Source organism: Vanrija albida, assembly GCF_041260175.1.
Source record: "Vanrija albida strain AlHP1 chromosome Unknown contig_4, whole genome shotgun sequence".
Classification (NCBI taxonomy): domain Eukaryota; kingdom Fungi; phylum Basidiomycota; class Tremellomycetes; order Trichosporonales; family Trichosporonaceae; genus Vanrija; species Vanrija albida.
In genome coordinates, this window is record NW_027191423.1 from 890003 (window position 1) to 904663 (window position 14661).

General features: G+C 65.1%; 6 protein-coding genes across 6 annotated transcripts; 1 reads left to right on the plus strand and 5 right to left on the minus strand.

The window, feature by feature from the left end:
* Positions 1–1072: 1072 nt before the first annotated feature.
* Positions 1073–3290, minus strand: ADE17 (bifunctional phosphoribosylaminoimidazolecarboxamide formyltransferase/IMP cyclohydrolase; the record flags this gene model as incomplete). Its single annotated transcript, XM_069353563.1, has 4 exons — positions 1073–2166; positions 2244–2818; positions 3090–3216; positions 3275–3290. 4 exons carry the CDS (start codon positions 3288–3290, stop codon positions 1073–1075), a joined length of 1812 nt encoding a protein of 603 aa, XP_069208205.1.
* An 842-nt stretch (positions 3291–4132) lies between these two features.
* Positions 4133–4864, plus strand: Q8F55_005068 (uncharacterized protein; the record flags this gene model as incomplete). The annotated part of the gene is made up of 2 exons (XM_069353564.1): positions 4133–4619; positions 4656–4864. The coding sequence occupies 2 exons, from the start codon at positions 4133–4135 to the stop codon at positions 4862–4864; spliced, it is 696 nt and encodes a 231-aa protein (XP_069208206.1).
* A 78-nt stretch (positions 4865–4942) lies between these two features.
* On the minus strand, positions 4943–6767 carry Q8F55_005069 (uncharacterized protein; the record flags this gene model as incomplete). The annotated part of the gene is made up of 7 exons (XM_069353565.1): positions 4943–5270; positions 5308–5733; positions 5769–5893; positions 5928–6102; positions 6140–6231; positions 6268–6427; positions 6460–6767. The coding sequence occupies 7 exons, from the start codon at positions 6765–6767 to the stop codon at positions 4943–4945; spliced, it is 1614 nt and encodes a 537-aa protein (XP_069208207.1).
* Positions 6768–7172: 405 nt separating this feature from the next.
* Positions 7173–9047, minus strand: Q8F55_005070 (uncharacterized protein; the record flags this gene model as incomplete). The annotated part of the gene is made up of 8 exons (XM_069353566.1): positions 7173–7487; positions 7536–7673; positions 7714–8059; positions 8095–8178; positions 8213–8228; positions 8274–8528; positions 8563–8678; positions 8734–9047. The coding sequence occupies 8 exons, from the start codon at positions 9045–9047 to the stop codon at positions 7173–7175; spliced, it is 1584 nt and encodes a 527-aa protein (XP_069208208.1).
* Positions 9048–9795: 748 nt separating this feature from the next.
* Q8F55_005071 (uncharacterized protein) lies at positions 9796–11823 on the minus strand (the record flags this gene model as incomplete). Its single annotated transcript, XM_069353567.1, has 6 exons — positions 9796–10568; positions 10620–10978; positions 11066–11105; positions 11279–11400; positions 11438–11683; positions 11732–11823. 6 exons carry the CDS (start codon positions 11821–11823, stop codon positions 9796–9798), a joined length of 1632 nt encoding a protein of 543 aa, XP_069208209.1.
* An 876-nt stretch (positions 11824–12699) lies between these two features.
* ERG8 (phosphomevalonate kinase) lies at positions 12700–14547 on the minus strand (the record flags this gene model as incomplete). Its single annotated transcript, XM_069353568.1, has 5 exons — positions 12700–12908; positions 12965–13148; positions 13200–13333; positions 13387–13900; positions 14077–14547. 5 exons carry the CDS (start codon positions 14545–14547, stop codon positions 12700–12702), a joined length of 1512 nt encoding a protein of 503 aa, XP_069208210.1.
* Positions 14548–14661: the final 114 nt, after the last annotated feature.

Consider the following 14661-nt stretch of genomic DNA (forward strand, 5'->3'; position numbering starts at 1 on the left):
GATGTCCACCGAGAGCGGTGTTATCAGTTGTTTCGTTCCTGTGTTCTTTCCCTCCTCCCCCTCCCCTCTCCTCCCTCGGTCATGTTTCTTGTTTGTACGCGGTACGCGATGAACGGTGTGGATGTTAGGGGTGGTGCAGGTGTTGGTGCTGGTCGTCGTGCTGGTGGTGCTGGTGGCGGTGGCGGTGATGCTGCTGTTGGTGCAGGCGGGGCGCCGGGCCGGCGACCCCCCGGCGCCAAGTGCTGCGCCGAGGCGTGGGTGCGTGCCTTGCTCTGCGGCGGCGTAGCAAACAGACCCGTGCAGTCGCCACCTGAAACCAATGGCAGCGACGGGCGTGCGAAGCCACCCGCCGAAGACGGCAGCGCGGAATGTGGCACTGCACGGCACGTTTATCAAACGTGCCTGGGGAGAGTGGCGGCGTGCGTGCGGCGGGCGGCGTACGGTACGCCGACGCTGGCGTCGCGACGCCGCACGCACGCCCCGCATAATCGCTGCTGCACCAGTCGCCGCTGCTAGCACCGACTCACGGAGCATCCTCGGCACCAGCGGCCCCAGTAGCTGTCTCAGCGCCGTCGCCGGCCCTAGCCCACCCGGCTACTAGTCGTGGGGGCGTCTTGATTGCGCTTGGCTGGGCGTTGGCTGGGCGTTGGCGGGGCTGGCTCGGGTTCAGGCTGTGTGGCGCCGAGGGCGTCACGAGGTGACACACTCGCGCGTCGTTCACGACCGCCACGGGCGCCGGCACACCTCTATCTCGCAGAAGGCCAGCCCACACGCCGCACGCGTATCGCGGCTCATATCCCCCCCCCCCCAGCCCCCGAACCGATCGCGTCTCAATTAGCGGGACCACAGCGAGCTAAAGACAAACAGATAAACACAAGTGGCCGCGCGGACAGTCGGGCCGCCGCAAAGCAAAACATTGCGTCACGGCGCAGGCTGGCTGGTATCCGGTTGAGCAGAAGATATCATTACGGTCACACTACAGACGCGCTCCATATGGCGACTACTTTGTTTAAACAGCTGTCTCTCTAACTCTCCTCGCGTGCTCGTCTCTCGTGCTGGTGCGTGTCGTGGTCTAGTGGTGGAACAGGCGGAGGTTGGTGTGCGCGTACACAAGGCCGTACTCGTCGGCGACCTTGACACACTCGTCGTCCATGATGGATCCGCTGGGCGCGGCAATGTACTGCACACCGCTGCGCTTGGCGCGGTGCACATTGTCGGGGAAGGGGAAGAAGGCGTCGGACGCGATCGAGACACCCTTGAAGTTGGCAACGTGCTCGGCCTTCTCCTCAGCAGAGAGAGGCTTGGGCACCTCCTCGAAGAGCGACTCCCACTGGGCGCGTTCTGAGGGCGAAGCGGCAAAGGCCTCGCCAGTGACAAACAGGTCGATGGCGTTCGACTTGTCGGCGCGCTTGGTGCCCTTCTTGAAGGGAAGAGCGAGGACGCGGGGGTGGTGGCGGAGCCACCAGTTGTCGGCCTTCTCACCGGCAAGACGGGTGCAGTGGATGCGCGACTGCTGGCCAGCGCCGAGGCCAATGACGGCACCGTTGAGGGCGTAGCAGACCGAGTTGGACTGGGTGTACTTGAGCGCAAGCGTGGCGACAATCAGGTCGGTAACGGCGTTCTTGGGCAGGTCCTTGTTCTTGGTCACAAGGTTGGTGAAGAGCGACGAGTCAATCTTGACGTCGTTGCGGCGCTGCTGGAGCGAGACACCGTAGACCTGGCGCGTCTCGATGTCGGCGGGGACGTAGTTGGCGTCCATCTCGAGAACGCAGTACTTGCCGGCCTTCTTCTTCTTGAGGATCTCGAGGGCCTCGGGCTCGTAGCCAGGGGCAATGACACCGTCCGAGACCTCACGCGAGATGATCTTGGCGGTGGGGACGTCGACAGTGTGCGAGAGGGCGAGGAAGTCACCGAACGACGACATGCGGTCGGCGCCACGGGCACGGGCGTAGGCGGCAGCGAGGGGCGAGAGCTCCTTCAGGTCGTCGACACCAAAGACCTTGGCCTCGACCTCGGAGAGGGGAACACCGACGGCGGCACCGGCGGGCGAGACGTGCTTGAACGAAGCAGCGGCGGGGAGGCCGAGGCCCTCGGCAAGCTCCTTGACGAGCGCCCACGAGTTGAGGGCGTCGAGGAGGTTGATGTAGCCGGGGGATCCCGAGAGGACTGGCGGGGATTAGCGACGACGCCACGACCACAAGCCACGCGCACGCGCACGCGCCCCACACTTCGACCCCACTCACTCTTAATGGGCATCTCGCCGTCCTCGACGAACGCCTGGGCGGGCTTCTGGTGGGGGTTGGCGCCGTAGCGGAGGGGAACGCGCTGGTACGAGACACCGGCGGCGGCCTTGAGCTCGGGAGCCGAGTCGGTCGAGGCATACTGCTTGCGGAAGTAGTCGGCAATGGCCTCGTCGTAGCTCTTGGTGGCCTCGAAGGCCTTGAGGGCGAGTCCGCGGCGGGTCTCGGCAGAGACCTCGCCCGACTTCTTCCACTCGGCGATGACGGCGTCGTAGTCGGAGGGCGACGAGATGATGGACGTGCGGGCGTGGTTCTTGGCGGCGGCACGGAGGAGGGTGACGCCTCCAATGTCAATCTCCTCGATGGCAGCGGCGAGGGTGCAGTCGGGCTTGGAGGTCTGGAGGACGAAGGGGTAGAGGTTGCAGACGACGAGGGTGATCTTGTTGATGCCGTTGTCCTTGAGGTCTGCGAGGTCCGAGGGGATGTCGCGGGCGAGGATACCGCCGTGGACGCCGGGGTGGAGCGTCTTGACGCGGCCGCCGAGGATCTCGGGCGCGTTGGTGATGGAGGAGACGTCCCTGGAACGTGCGTCAGTGGGTGTGACGGCGTGAAGGTGTGAAGTGCGATGGGGCTGGGGCGATCGGCCAGCCTCGAGCTTTGCTCGGTGTGTCGCCCGGGCGGGCACCCAGGCCCACTGGGTGCTGCGCTCAGAGGTGGACACGGCCACCCACCCAGCCCCATGTTCACGGCGCGAGCGAGCGTACATTGCTCCCACCCACCCCTCCAACTCCTGCGCCTAGCGGCAGACACCCCCGGCCGCCTCGCCCCCATCACCCCGACTAGACTCACTCAATCTCAATGCCGTTCTCGCGGATGAGCTTGGCCGTGCCGCCCGAGCCGAGGAGACGGAAGCCGAGGGCAGAGAGCTCCTTGGCGAAGGGGAGGAGGCCCGTCTTGTCGTAGACGGAGAGGAGGGCTGTGGTGGGTGTGAGCTGGGCGCGGGGGAGCTGTCGCTGTCGCGGCGCAGGACTCACCGATGGGCGCAGACATTCTGGTACGTTTTTTGCAAGTGGTGTCGTCTACACTTTTGAGATTGGGGATGGGGGGTCGGATCCACTTGGTGTAACTCGCTGCCTGTTGCCTGGGTAAAGTTGAGCCGAAGCCTACCGAAAACTCGCAGCGCGGTGTGATAAGGAAGTGGAGGTGGAATGACGTGGAATTGTTATGCTTCTGCTAGCCCTGTACCTGTGAACTCTAATCGTCGCCCTGGGGGGTGGTGGTGAGTGGTGAGTGGTGAGTGGTGAGTGACGAGTGATGGGTGATGCACGATGGATGTTGGGTGATGGGCGCGTGTGGGGGAGTGAGTTCAAGTGACGGAGGGTGAGGTCCAGCGAGCCGAGTAGCTCGCGATCGACGTGTTTGATCCACCGTGGCACATGAATCGCCCGCCACGAGCAGGGGTCGCGTCGGCCAGACCGCAGGCGTTCGGGACGAGGCAATGCACGACTGCAGTGGGTCGAGTTGCCTCACGCCTCGCACCTCGCAATGCAATGCAACGCGCACACACCCCCGCGCAGTGCGCACACTCGACAGCGCGTGGCTCCCCCGCGCAACCTCGCCTCGCCCAAGCGCCACGGGAGCATTCAGCATTCCCCACCACCCCGCAGCGCTCACCCGCGCTCACCCGCGTCCCACCCCGCGCCGCCCGCGCCCCGCGTAGCCACCCCCCGCGCCGCTGATAACACGGCCGAGCGGGCGACCGACGTCATGGCGGCGAGGTCGAGCGCGAGTCGACAACAACGGCGTGAGCACCGAGCGTGCATATAAGGCGCCACTCCCCCCCCCTCCCCCCTCTCCCCATCTACACCGCCTACCACCCCCCCCCTCCCCCCATGTCGATCCCAAACGACGCCGCGCACCCCAACCCGCTCGCGCACGCGCCCTCGGCGACGCGCGCCCTCCTCGCGCGCCTACACGCGGCCAGCCTCGCCCAAGAATCCTCCTTCGACCTCCGCGCCGTCCCCGCCGACACCTTCCGCACCGCCGTAGCAGACAAGTTCATCGCGCTAGACGAGGACAAGTGCCAGTTCGTGTACCAGCTCCTCCGGGCCACTGGCGCGCGTGCGATCGTCGAGGCGGGCACGAGCTTCGGCGTGTCGACCATCTACCTCGCGCTCGCTGCTGCTGAGAACGCCGCGGCGCTGGGCGGGGACGCGGTGGTTATCGGCACGGAGCATGAACCGGAGAAGGCGGAGCGCGCGCGCGCGTACTGGCGCGAGGCGGGGACGCGTGCCGTCGACGTGATTGACCTGCGCGTGGGCGACCTCCGTGAGACGCTCGCCTCTGGCCTCGGGCAGATTGACTTTTTGTTGCTCGATAGTGAGTTGTGGGCAAGGCGGCGCTGACGCGCACCAGTCTGGACGCCCATGGCCCTCCCGGCCCTCAAGCTCGTCCAGCCCCATCTCCGCCCTGGCGCCGTCATCGTCGCTGACAACCCCGTCGCATCGGCAAAGGGCTACGCCGAGCTGTTTGACTACGTCCGCGCCCCCGGCTCGGGCTTCACAAGCATCAACGTGCCGTATAACAACGGCCTCGAGATGATCGTCTACTACCCGCCGAAGTAGGGCTCGCCCCCGTACCGCCCGCCCACGTACCACCCGTATACCAAGTACTCTATGCATCGTGTCTAGTTGTACGCCCCCCTAATCCCCCCGGTACGCCTGCGTGTACGAGCCCCAGAAGCAGTCGCCCCAGTCCCAGCACTTCTGCAGCATGTAGTGCGGGACGCCGGGCACGCCGCCCCCGTTGGCCTTTACAATCGCCGCGTACTCGCCCTCGTAGTCGTAGTGCAGCATGGCACGCACGCGCGCCTCGACGTCCTCGGCGCCGTACCCGGGCGGGACGTACGGCTTGATCGGGTGGTCCACCGCCTGGATCACCTGCAGCGCCAGGCCCTCGCTGTCGTTCGGGTGGTACGCATACACGTAGGGCTCGCGCAGCGCGCTCACTGGGCCGTGCTGCGCGTGTCCCCTGGTCCGTCAGCTTACTCAACCACACGCCCACTCACTCGTCGTACACGTCCCACCCAGCGCTGCTGGGCACGTCGTGCTGGTGGAGCGGCATGACGACGGGCACGCCGCGGCACAGGGCAAAGTACGGCCCGGGGCTGATGAGCGGCGCGCCGATGCCTATCAGGGCGGCCGACCGACTCAGCAGCCGGCTGTACGCGCCCTGGTCGAGCTGGCCGACGTTGCTGATCCCCGCGGGCACCGTGGCATTGTCCGTCTCCATGGCCGCGACGAGCTCAATGTCGGCCGCGCCGAGCCGCCGCTGCACCACGTCCCACCGGACGCCGGCGTACCGGCTCTGAAAGTAGCTCGCGCGCTTGCCGAGGATCACGACGCGCCGGGTGCGCGTCTTGGGCGCCGGCGTCGCGAGGCACTCGCGCTCCATCGAAACGGGCACCCACGTGTGGCCGGGGTACGGGTACGGTCTGGTGTCAGCTCTGTCGCTGCCCTCGTCACGCACGTAATCTGCCACCGCCTCCCGAGCGGCTGGAACGCCCACACCTCGTCGCCGCCAGTTTCTGGGACATCCCAGTCGCGGTGCATCTTGAAGCCCGGGCGATCGGCATTGCTCGGCCTGCTCCCCCACTTGCTGTCAGCGCTGGCGTGGCCGCACACCCACATAGGTCGTCACAAACACCTTCCACAGCGGCAGCGTGCCCATCTCCTCTGGCGCGATGCCCGCGATCTCGTGCCGCAGGAACGTGTCGGCCGCCTCGACGTAGTCCTCGGAGCGGATACACCGCGGGTTGGACACGCACTCGAGCGCGTTGTTCTCGTTGAACCATACCATGTGGCTGGGGCGCCGTCAGCCGCGCCGCGGCACGGACTCACATGGACAGGCTGAGGCGGCGGACCAGGTGCAGCAGGCTGGCGCGCGTGTGGCCCGTGACGACGACGAAGCCCTCGGCCTCGGTACTGTCGATCTGGGGTCAGCGCTGCCCCCGGCCGCCGGCACTCACCACTTCCCTCATCCACACCTCCTCGCCGGCCGAGCCGCCACGCTGGCCGTTATACGCGAACCAGTACAGGCTGACGATGAGGGGCGTGGCCGGGCACTCGGACAGGCCGAGGACGCAGCGCTCGACCCTGCGCAGCGCGGCCACCGTCTCGGCGTCGTACCTGCCGTCAGTAGGGCCCGGCATCGCACCCACTTCCAGCCCGGGTCGTCGAGGAAGCGCTGCAGCTGGCGGAGCTGGCGCGCACGTGCACAGCGTGGCGGGTCGAGCGAGGGCGCGGCGAGCGGGTCCCAGCCAGAGCAGGCTGGGTCTTTGGTGCGCCGCGCGGCGGCAGTCGGCGGGCCCCGCGGCAGGAGGAGGAGGGTCGAGAGCAGGCCCGCGAGCACGAGGCAAATGGCCAGGCGCACGCGCCGGCGCCGGAAGAGGTCGAACCTCGACGAGCTGTCGGCGCGCCGCCCGCTCAGCGGCGCGTGCGTGTGCGGCTGGGGTTTGCGCGTTATCATGGCGGTGTGGGCGATGGACTCGGCCAGCCGGCCGTCGTCGTGAGGGAAAACAACGGGCCGGGGTGGAGGTGACTGACTGACTGACTGACGGGAAGTACGTGCGCTGGCTGGGCGGCCGCCGCGTTTCAGCCCGCCCAGCCCGCAGCCCGCGCGCCCCGTCCGCCCGTCGCGTGGCCTGAAACGCTGAAGTTAGTTCCCTTCAAGATCGACAATCCACAAGCGACAAGCCCCAGCCCGCGCCCTGTCCTCAAAGTAATCGTGTCCATGAACCCATCTACAAGCAACCTCGTATCCTTGGCCCTGCTACGGCCCCGGCCATCACTCCGGCCGCTCTACACACCATCATCGCTCTAACACATCTGGCCGCTCTACACACCATCATGTATGCTCGCCCCCACACCCCACCTAAATGCTCATGAGGGAGATGATGCGGAACTCGTGCTTGCCTCCAGGATCCGCCGTGCTCTCCAGCAGCTCGCAGTGCACCTTGTGCGTGCCAGGCGGAAGGTCGTCGCGCAGGTCGACAGACCGGCCAATGTTGAACGGCTCGTCCCAGTACCCTTCGAGGGTATGCGCCTTGTCAACGTCGTCGTTGACCCAGCACTTGGCGTTACCAAAGCCGTACACTGCCGAGCGTTGGTAGAAGAGCTGGATGAGGCCCAACCCTGTCTTGATCTCAAACGTGATCTTGGATCCCGGCTTGTCGGCAATGAGGTAGTGCTGGGGTCGTCAGCGCTGCTCGCAAGCCTTGCGAGCCACTCCACCCACCTTGTCCTTCCAGCTCCACTCGCGCCATCCGTCGTTTTCCACCGGCGACAGCTTGTTCTTCTTCGAGTTGGCCGACAGGCAGAACGGGTCCATGCGGGGCGTCACTGCTGTCTCGTCGTACTTGCCCGTTGCGAGCAGCTGGGCAGGTCAGTGGACAGTCCGGCCAGCGTCGACCTACACGAGGGAGATGCCCCAGAGGGTACAGCTCGTCAATGTGGTTGTGGCCGGCCTCCTCCTCTATGCGGTCCATCTCGCACATCTGCAGTTCAAGGTACCCCTTGACAATCTCGGCGAACAGCTTATGGCCCTTGAGGCCAATATGCCGGCGGTCGATTCCGTCAACAGTCGAGCGCCCGTCCGTGTCACCCTCGGCAAAGTACTCGGCGATGAGGGACGGCTGGTCGAGGATCTTGGGCATGAGCGCATTGTTCAAGCTGAGGCTCGGGACGTCGTAGAACTGGGCGACACCCGGCTGCTGGAAGTTGCCGCCGGTGACGAGCTGTCGGAACGAGAAGGCAATGCCCCTGGCGGTCAGCGTCGGTACGACCCTCCCACATACTGCAGGTTGATGACTGCGGGCTCAGACTTGAGGTCGAGGAATCCGCGGAGCATGAGCTCAAACGGCTTCTGCACAAACAGTTCGCTGGGGTCAGTCGACGCGCTCCACTACAACCCACTTCTCTTCGTTAACCGCTGCGGAGTGTCAGCGCGGCCCAAGTCTGTGCTCTCCGCACGTACCAGTCTCGATAAACAGCAGGTCCGTGTCGAGGGGGAAGTGCTCCTTGAAGCACATGGAGAAGTAGTCGCCGCCGACGCCGCCCTGCGCGCCGTTGAAGAAGCCGTTGCGTCCCTCGGCCTTGAGCGAGCCCTCGGGCTCGATGGCGGGCTCTCCCTTTCCAGGGAACTTTTCGTTCAGCCAGTCAAAGATCTGGCGGTGCATGTTCTCGGGGCCGCGCTCCTCGTCGTCGGTGTGAAGCCCGTGCCCGAGCGACACTGTCGTCAGTGCGAGCCCTCCACTGCGACTCACCAGACCCGCCAGCAATGCCCATGTTGAACGGCTGCCCGCGGCGCAGGCGCGCGAGCGCACGCCGCAGGCGGTTGTTGGAGCCCATGAACCCGACGGCACGGCGGAAGTTGTCCTCGCTGCGGCGTCAGCGCCGTCCTGCCATCGTCGCCTTCCCCCTCCACTGCAACCCACCCAATCTCCTGGCACACATGCGGCGCGACCTTGCACAAGCTGCACGAGTTGATCTCGACGACCTTCTCCTTTGTCTGGATGACCGTCTCGGTCGGCGCGGGGGCCTCGAACTTGACCGTGCGGGTGCGGGTCACGGTGCGCTGGGGGACGTCGGCGTGCCGTGTGTCTTCCCTGCCTCCGGCCAGGTCAAAGCTGCCCAGGCCCAGGTCGGCCCAGCGGACGAGGAGGACGAGGAGGACGACGTTTGCGAGCACGCTCGTGCGGAGGAGGAAGCGCAGGCGCCCTGAGCTCAGGCTGAGCCTGCTGTTGTTCATGTTGTTGCTGGTGCGGCTGGGTGGGCGCGGGACAAAGGCGGGGAGGAGCGAGGTGGTGCGATTGGGTCTCTGCGTCGCTGAGGACGAGGACGTGATCATTGAGTGATGGGTGGTTGATGATGTCGCCGCTGTCGCCGCTTCGTCGTGTCTACATGTCCTTCGCTTGCTTGCTGGTCGGCCTGGTTGCTCGTTGGATCAGATTCGAACTAGGCCCGGGAATGTTGGGCGCGGGATGACCGAGACCTGAACCGCGGGCGGGTCATAAATAGGCTGCTGCCTCTTTCCTGAGTTTCGAGCGCACGCCGGCCGGCCGGTCGATTACATCGCATTACAGTTCCTGGTTCCTGTCCATTAGCACAAGCTAACGAACTGACGCGGCAGGCATCGCCGCCGGCTTATGTAGATTCCTGCATCCACCGGCAAGTGTTGCAAGGGTTGCTCTGGCGCTCGGGATCATGTGCACGGCGGTCAACACGGGACAGCTCAGGAGTCGAGCGAGTGACGGCAACGGCCACAGTCGGTGGCGCGTGGCGTCGGTCGCCGTCGTACCGTCGTGCACACTCTCCTGACTCGTCCCTGCTGCGGATCCCAAGTGGCAAAGTGGCAATGACGACAATCGTCCATCAATGGTTGCTTGGTTGACCCATCTATATGTACAACACGTGGGTACAAAGTCCAATGTCTAGTATTGGCACTGGCACTGCAACGGCGACAGGCGCGGCACGTAGCACGCAGCACAGCACGCCCCTCACAGTCCAAACCAGCGCTTGGCCTCGCCCTTCCAGACATACTCGCCGACGCGTGGGCCGGGGAAGTCGGGCATGTACTGTTCGTACATGATGTAGCTGGCATACTCGGCCTCGGGGCGGTCCTTGTACTTCTCCTTGACCGTCTCGACGGCCTCGGCGTGCCAGTCGTTTGTGACCCACGCGCGGTGGCGCTCGAGCACCGTGTTGAAGCGCATGTCGGGCGGAATGTAGCGTTCGATCGGCGTGTTGACGGCCGTCTCGACGGCGCGGCGCAGCTGCTCCTCGTCGTGCGCGAACACGTTGTACACGTACGGCTCGGGAACGTCCCTCAGCCCCATCTGCTGCAGCTCCCACGCAAACTTGTTCTCGGGGTGCTTCTTGTCCCACCTCACGATCGGGTTGATGAACGGCACGCCCATGCACAGCGCGTCGTACGGCGACGGTGAGAGGACGGGCTTGCCGACTCCGATCATGACCTTGCTCTCGGCGACGAAACGGGTAAAGTTGGATTGGGTCTGCCGCCCCAGGGTGTAGATACCGGGGGTGAGCGTCTCCTTCCTCTCACCCTCGGGCAGCGCGTTGCCCGAGAGTGACAGGATGTCAAACTTCTCGTCACCTTCGGGCTTGATCGCGTCGCGGACCTTGGGCATGGCCTCCCAAAAGGCATTTTCGTCCTCGGCGAATAAGGTAGGGGGCTTGCCGAAAGCAAACGCACGGTGCTTGCGGACCTGGAAGTGCTCCTCCTTGCGGCATCGAGTCTCGAGCGAGTAGCCTGGGGTCAGCCGTGCCAGGGGGTCGTGCAACTCACCAATGTAGTGGTTACCCTCCTTTTCCTTGCCGGTCATCTTGGCATAGTCCTCGGGAGACATGGTCCAGCGGTTGCCGAGGGCGTGGTTCGAGCCCCTCCAGAAGTGCCACTGGAACACCTTCCAGTACGGGATGCCGTAGGGGTACTTTAGCGACTGCATGCAGTAGGGCAGCTTGTGCCAGTGCTTGTCGTCGTCCTCCGGTTTGCCCTTGCCCTGGGAGCGCTCGGCGCACTTCACGTAGTGACTGGCCTCCATGATGACAATGGGGATGCGGTTCGAGAGCGCCTGGTACATGACGAGCGCCTCCCAGTGGTCCCATGCAGTCAAGATTGTGTGGTTCAGGCTCTCGAACATTTCCATACTCGACGCGGCCCTGTTGGTGTCAGGACGCGTTGAGCGAGAGAGGAGCGAGGCAGCGAGGGAGCGAAGCGCCACTCGCCGTGCCACTCGCCACACTCACCAAATGTCCTCGCCCGATACCTGGCCGGCCTTGGAACCTCCTGCAGCATGCATCAGCAAAAACACAGGGAATGGCCGGCGATCTGGCGCATGGCAGACGGCAGCAGCGACAACAGCCGCGGATGTGGCGTTGGGCGGCGTGTGCGGCATGTGCGACATCTCGCACCGCCCTGCACCAGATCCTTCCATACCGCCATCCACCGAGTCGACTCACCAAAGTGGTTGCTGCCAGCAAGGATGACGGTCATCTCGCTCTCATTGCACCCGCCGTGCATGATGCACGCGGCGAGGCGGTCGAGCGAAACGTAGTTGTTTGCGCGGTACTTTTCCCACGCGCTAAGCGTCAGTGAGTGCGCAAAGGACGGCCACCCACCCGGCGGGGAAGCGCTCGTGCAGCACGCTCTTGAGCACCCTGATGCGCGAGACCTCGTCGATGAGCTTGTCGACCTCTGGGCCCTCGACAGCGGGCGCGGGCACAATGTGGTCGGGCTGCGGCGTCGCCCACTGCACGAGCGTGTTCTTTGCGCTCGTGACGCGCTCGGGCGCATAATGGGCCGCGAAGCCCACCCAGAAGACGGCGAGGGCAAAGACCATGAGGATGGTCGCGCGCGGCGACGGCCTGGCCCCGTCAGCGTGGCTCACCCGTGTCGTCCCGTCAAACACGTACAGTCTGCCGCGCCACCGGCGCCGTTGCTCTGACGCCCACAGCGGCTCAGTGACCCACACAGTCAGCGGCGCCTGCTCGATATCCGTCGTCATGGTTGTGGTGGGGGTTCTGGATGGAGACACGGGCTGGGAGAAGTTTGGGTGCCTATATATCCTTTGGCGGAAGCCCACCCACACACCGCACCCACACACCCCCACGAACACGGAGCGCCTGCGCCGTGCACGGTGCACGCACGGTGCACAGGACGCGCTGCACGTACTACTGCTGCAGAAAAAGCACACAAACTCAATCGCCTGGCGGACTGGGTGCCTAGCCCACTGCTAGGGCTCCCAGCCACTCTGTCGCCGTGCTGCTGGCTGATCCCAGCTGGTGCCGACATAGTTCAGGGAGTCGTCGAGTCTGTTGATTGCCCCTACCATAGCCCCCGAATCAATCTGGGTGTGTGTCTCTGCATTCCGCGCGAGTCATCAGTGTCATGAGCCGTGTAGTGTGGGAAAGACGGCTGTCCACGGCCGGCCGCCACCGCCGCCACGGCCTCGATGGTATGCAAGCTCGAAAAAGGGCAAAAGGGCAAATGAATACGACGGCCATCGTTACGGCAACTCACTGTGAGACGGGGCGGGCTGCAGCGCGCAGCCACACAGAATGCAAGCAGAGTAAGGGAGAGGAGACAAACAAGCACAACTCGAGCAGGCACCCGCGTTCTGGCCGAATCACCCTCCCTGTGGCCAGGCGGGCCCTCGTGAAGCATGTGCTCGTTCTCTGCGCCACCCCGAGAACCTTGTTTACTGCAGAAAACGTTCCGACGTTAACCCTACGTTTCAAATCCCTTTCCCTTTCGTGCGGTGGTCAAAGGGTCTGAGACCGCCTATACCTGCGTGCGTCGACGCACAACACCTCGGAACGGCGCGAGGACGCAGACGCCGACGCGTCATACAGAACGTTGTCCGACAGGTTGCATAACAGTGTTAGAGTGCCCCCTCTTCCCTTGCGCGGAAGAGGGCGGCCGCGAGCCCTCGGACCTGGCCCGCACTCTCGCGCTGCAGCCCGCCGTCCGACTGCCTTGCCGACAGCGGGCTGACTGACATCTCTGTCCACGACGCCCAGACATCTTCCACCGTCGTAATAACAGCGGGATCGTCGACGCAGAGCACCCAAATCGCATCGTATCCGCCAGCTGGTCCCGATTGTCAGCCCCAGAGGAACGGACCAGGCGGTTGCTTAACAACTTACCACCAGGAACGCCTCCTCCCAGCACGCCTTGGCAACCAGAGCAGGCGTCCAGCAGCCTCGTTTGCTCCTTTGGTTCGATGGGCACCCCAGAGGCTGTAGACATGTCGCGCATGCCAGACCGTATCCTGTCGACGGTGGCGTTGATCTGCTGCAATTGAGCAGCAATGGGGTTCTGGTCGTCGAGCTGTTCAGGGGCCATTAGCCAATGATCACCATATGTTGGTCCCGCACTCACGTGGTTGAGCGAGGCCGACGCAAAGGCCCGCAGTGTTTCCGCGTACTCCTTGGTCTGATCGATCTCGGCAAGCTTGGACAGTTGGGTCTCCAGCAACCTGTTGTCGTCGTCAAGCTTTGTCCAGAGCGCGAGGCCTGCGTCCTTGTCAGCTGTCTGTCTCTGCCGCCCGCCCGCCAGATCCACTCACTCTCCTCGGGCTTCTCCTTACGCCACGCCAGCACCTTGCCAACAAAACTGGGCGTGTCGGTGCCGGCATCAACGTCGGCGAGGAGGAGGCGGAGGCCGCGCGGCAGGCGGAAGGGCGTCACCTCCTGGTCCCAGGCCTTGCTCTCGACGCACGCGAGGACCGACGGGGCGGCGCCCTCGGGCGCGTTGAACAGCGGCTCGAGGACGGCGGGCGAGAAGCGGCGGTACACGTGCGAGCCGTAGACGGCCGACGAGACGTCGAAGCCCGAGCCGACCTTGCCCTGGGCGAAGCAGTGGGCCGCCTGCGCGAGCGCGTGGATGCGGTGCACGTCCTGCGCGGACGCGAGGTCCACGAGCCCGAGGTGCGAGAGCACGCCGGCGACAAGCGAGGTCACGAGCGCCGCCGACGACCCGAGCCCCGTCTTGTTGGTCTGCCCGATCCCTCTTGGCAGCGGGCAGAAGGGAGTCAGGCTCGCTAGCGAGCTGAGCCGTGCGGGCAACGACGCGGCCGCGAGCTGAGGGTGTCAGAATCCGACGTCAATGTCATTCCGCGGAGTGGCACATGGCAGATCGGGATCGCCAAGCACATCTGGAGCACCAGCTCGACCGACCGAGCAGAGCTTGTGCCGGCAGGCTAGATCGCGCGCCGAGATACAGCGCAATCTGGCCCCGAAGCACCACGACCACTCACCTGCTCGCGCTGCGAGTAAAAGTCGTTGTCGGCAAGGACGACCACGTCGAGGGCGGACCGTCCGCCGCCCGACAGCCGGCGGAGGAGCTCGGCGCCGGCAGCCGCCTGCCCGCTGCCCGAGGCCACGAGCCGCTCAAGCGCGTACTGGAGCACCTTTGCGAGCGTGGCCTCGACAAACTTGTTGCGCCCGGCGCTGCCCGTGGGCGTGAGGAGCGGGGCGCGGCTGCCGGCGGGCACGAGCACGTCGTAGGTCCAGGTCGAGGCGTCGGAGGGGAACTGGCCCGCGCGCACGCTGATGCGCGCGGCGTAGAACGAGCCCGGCGCCGCTGGCGAGTCGACCACGCTGCAGAAGAAGCGCGACGACGTGCCCACCACAAGGCCGGTGTAGGCCCGGTCGAGGACCAGGTACCCGCCGGCCAGGAGCACCTTGCCTGGCGCCGAGACGATCGTGTGGGCCGAGGTCGACGACATTATAGGTGCTGTAGGTCGGCCTCGAGTGGTATTGTTGTCGTCGTTGATTTCTGCGATCCGTCGACGACATGAGACGATCGGCCAGCTGGCTGCAACGCGTGGACGCGACTTTTT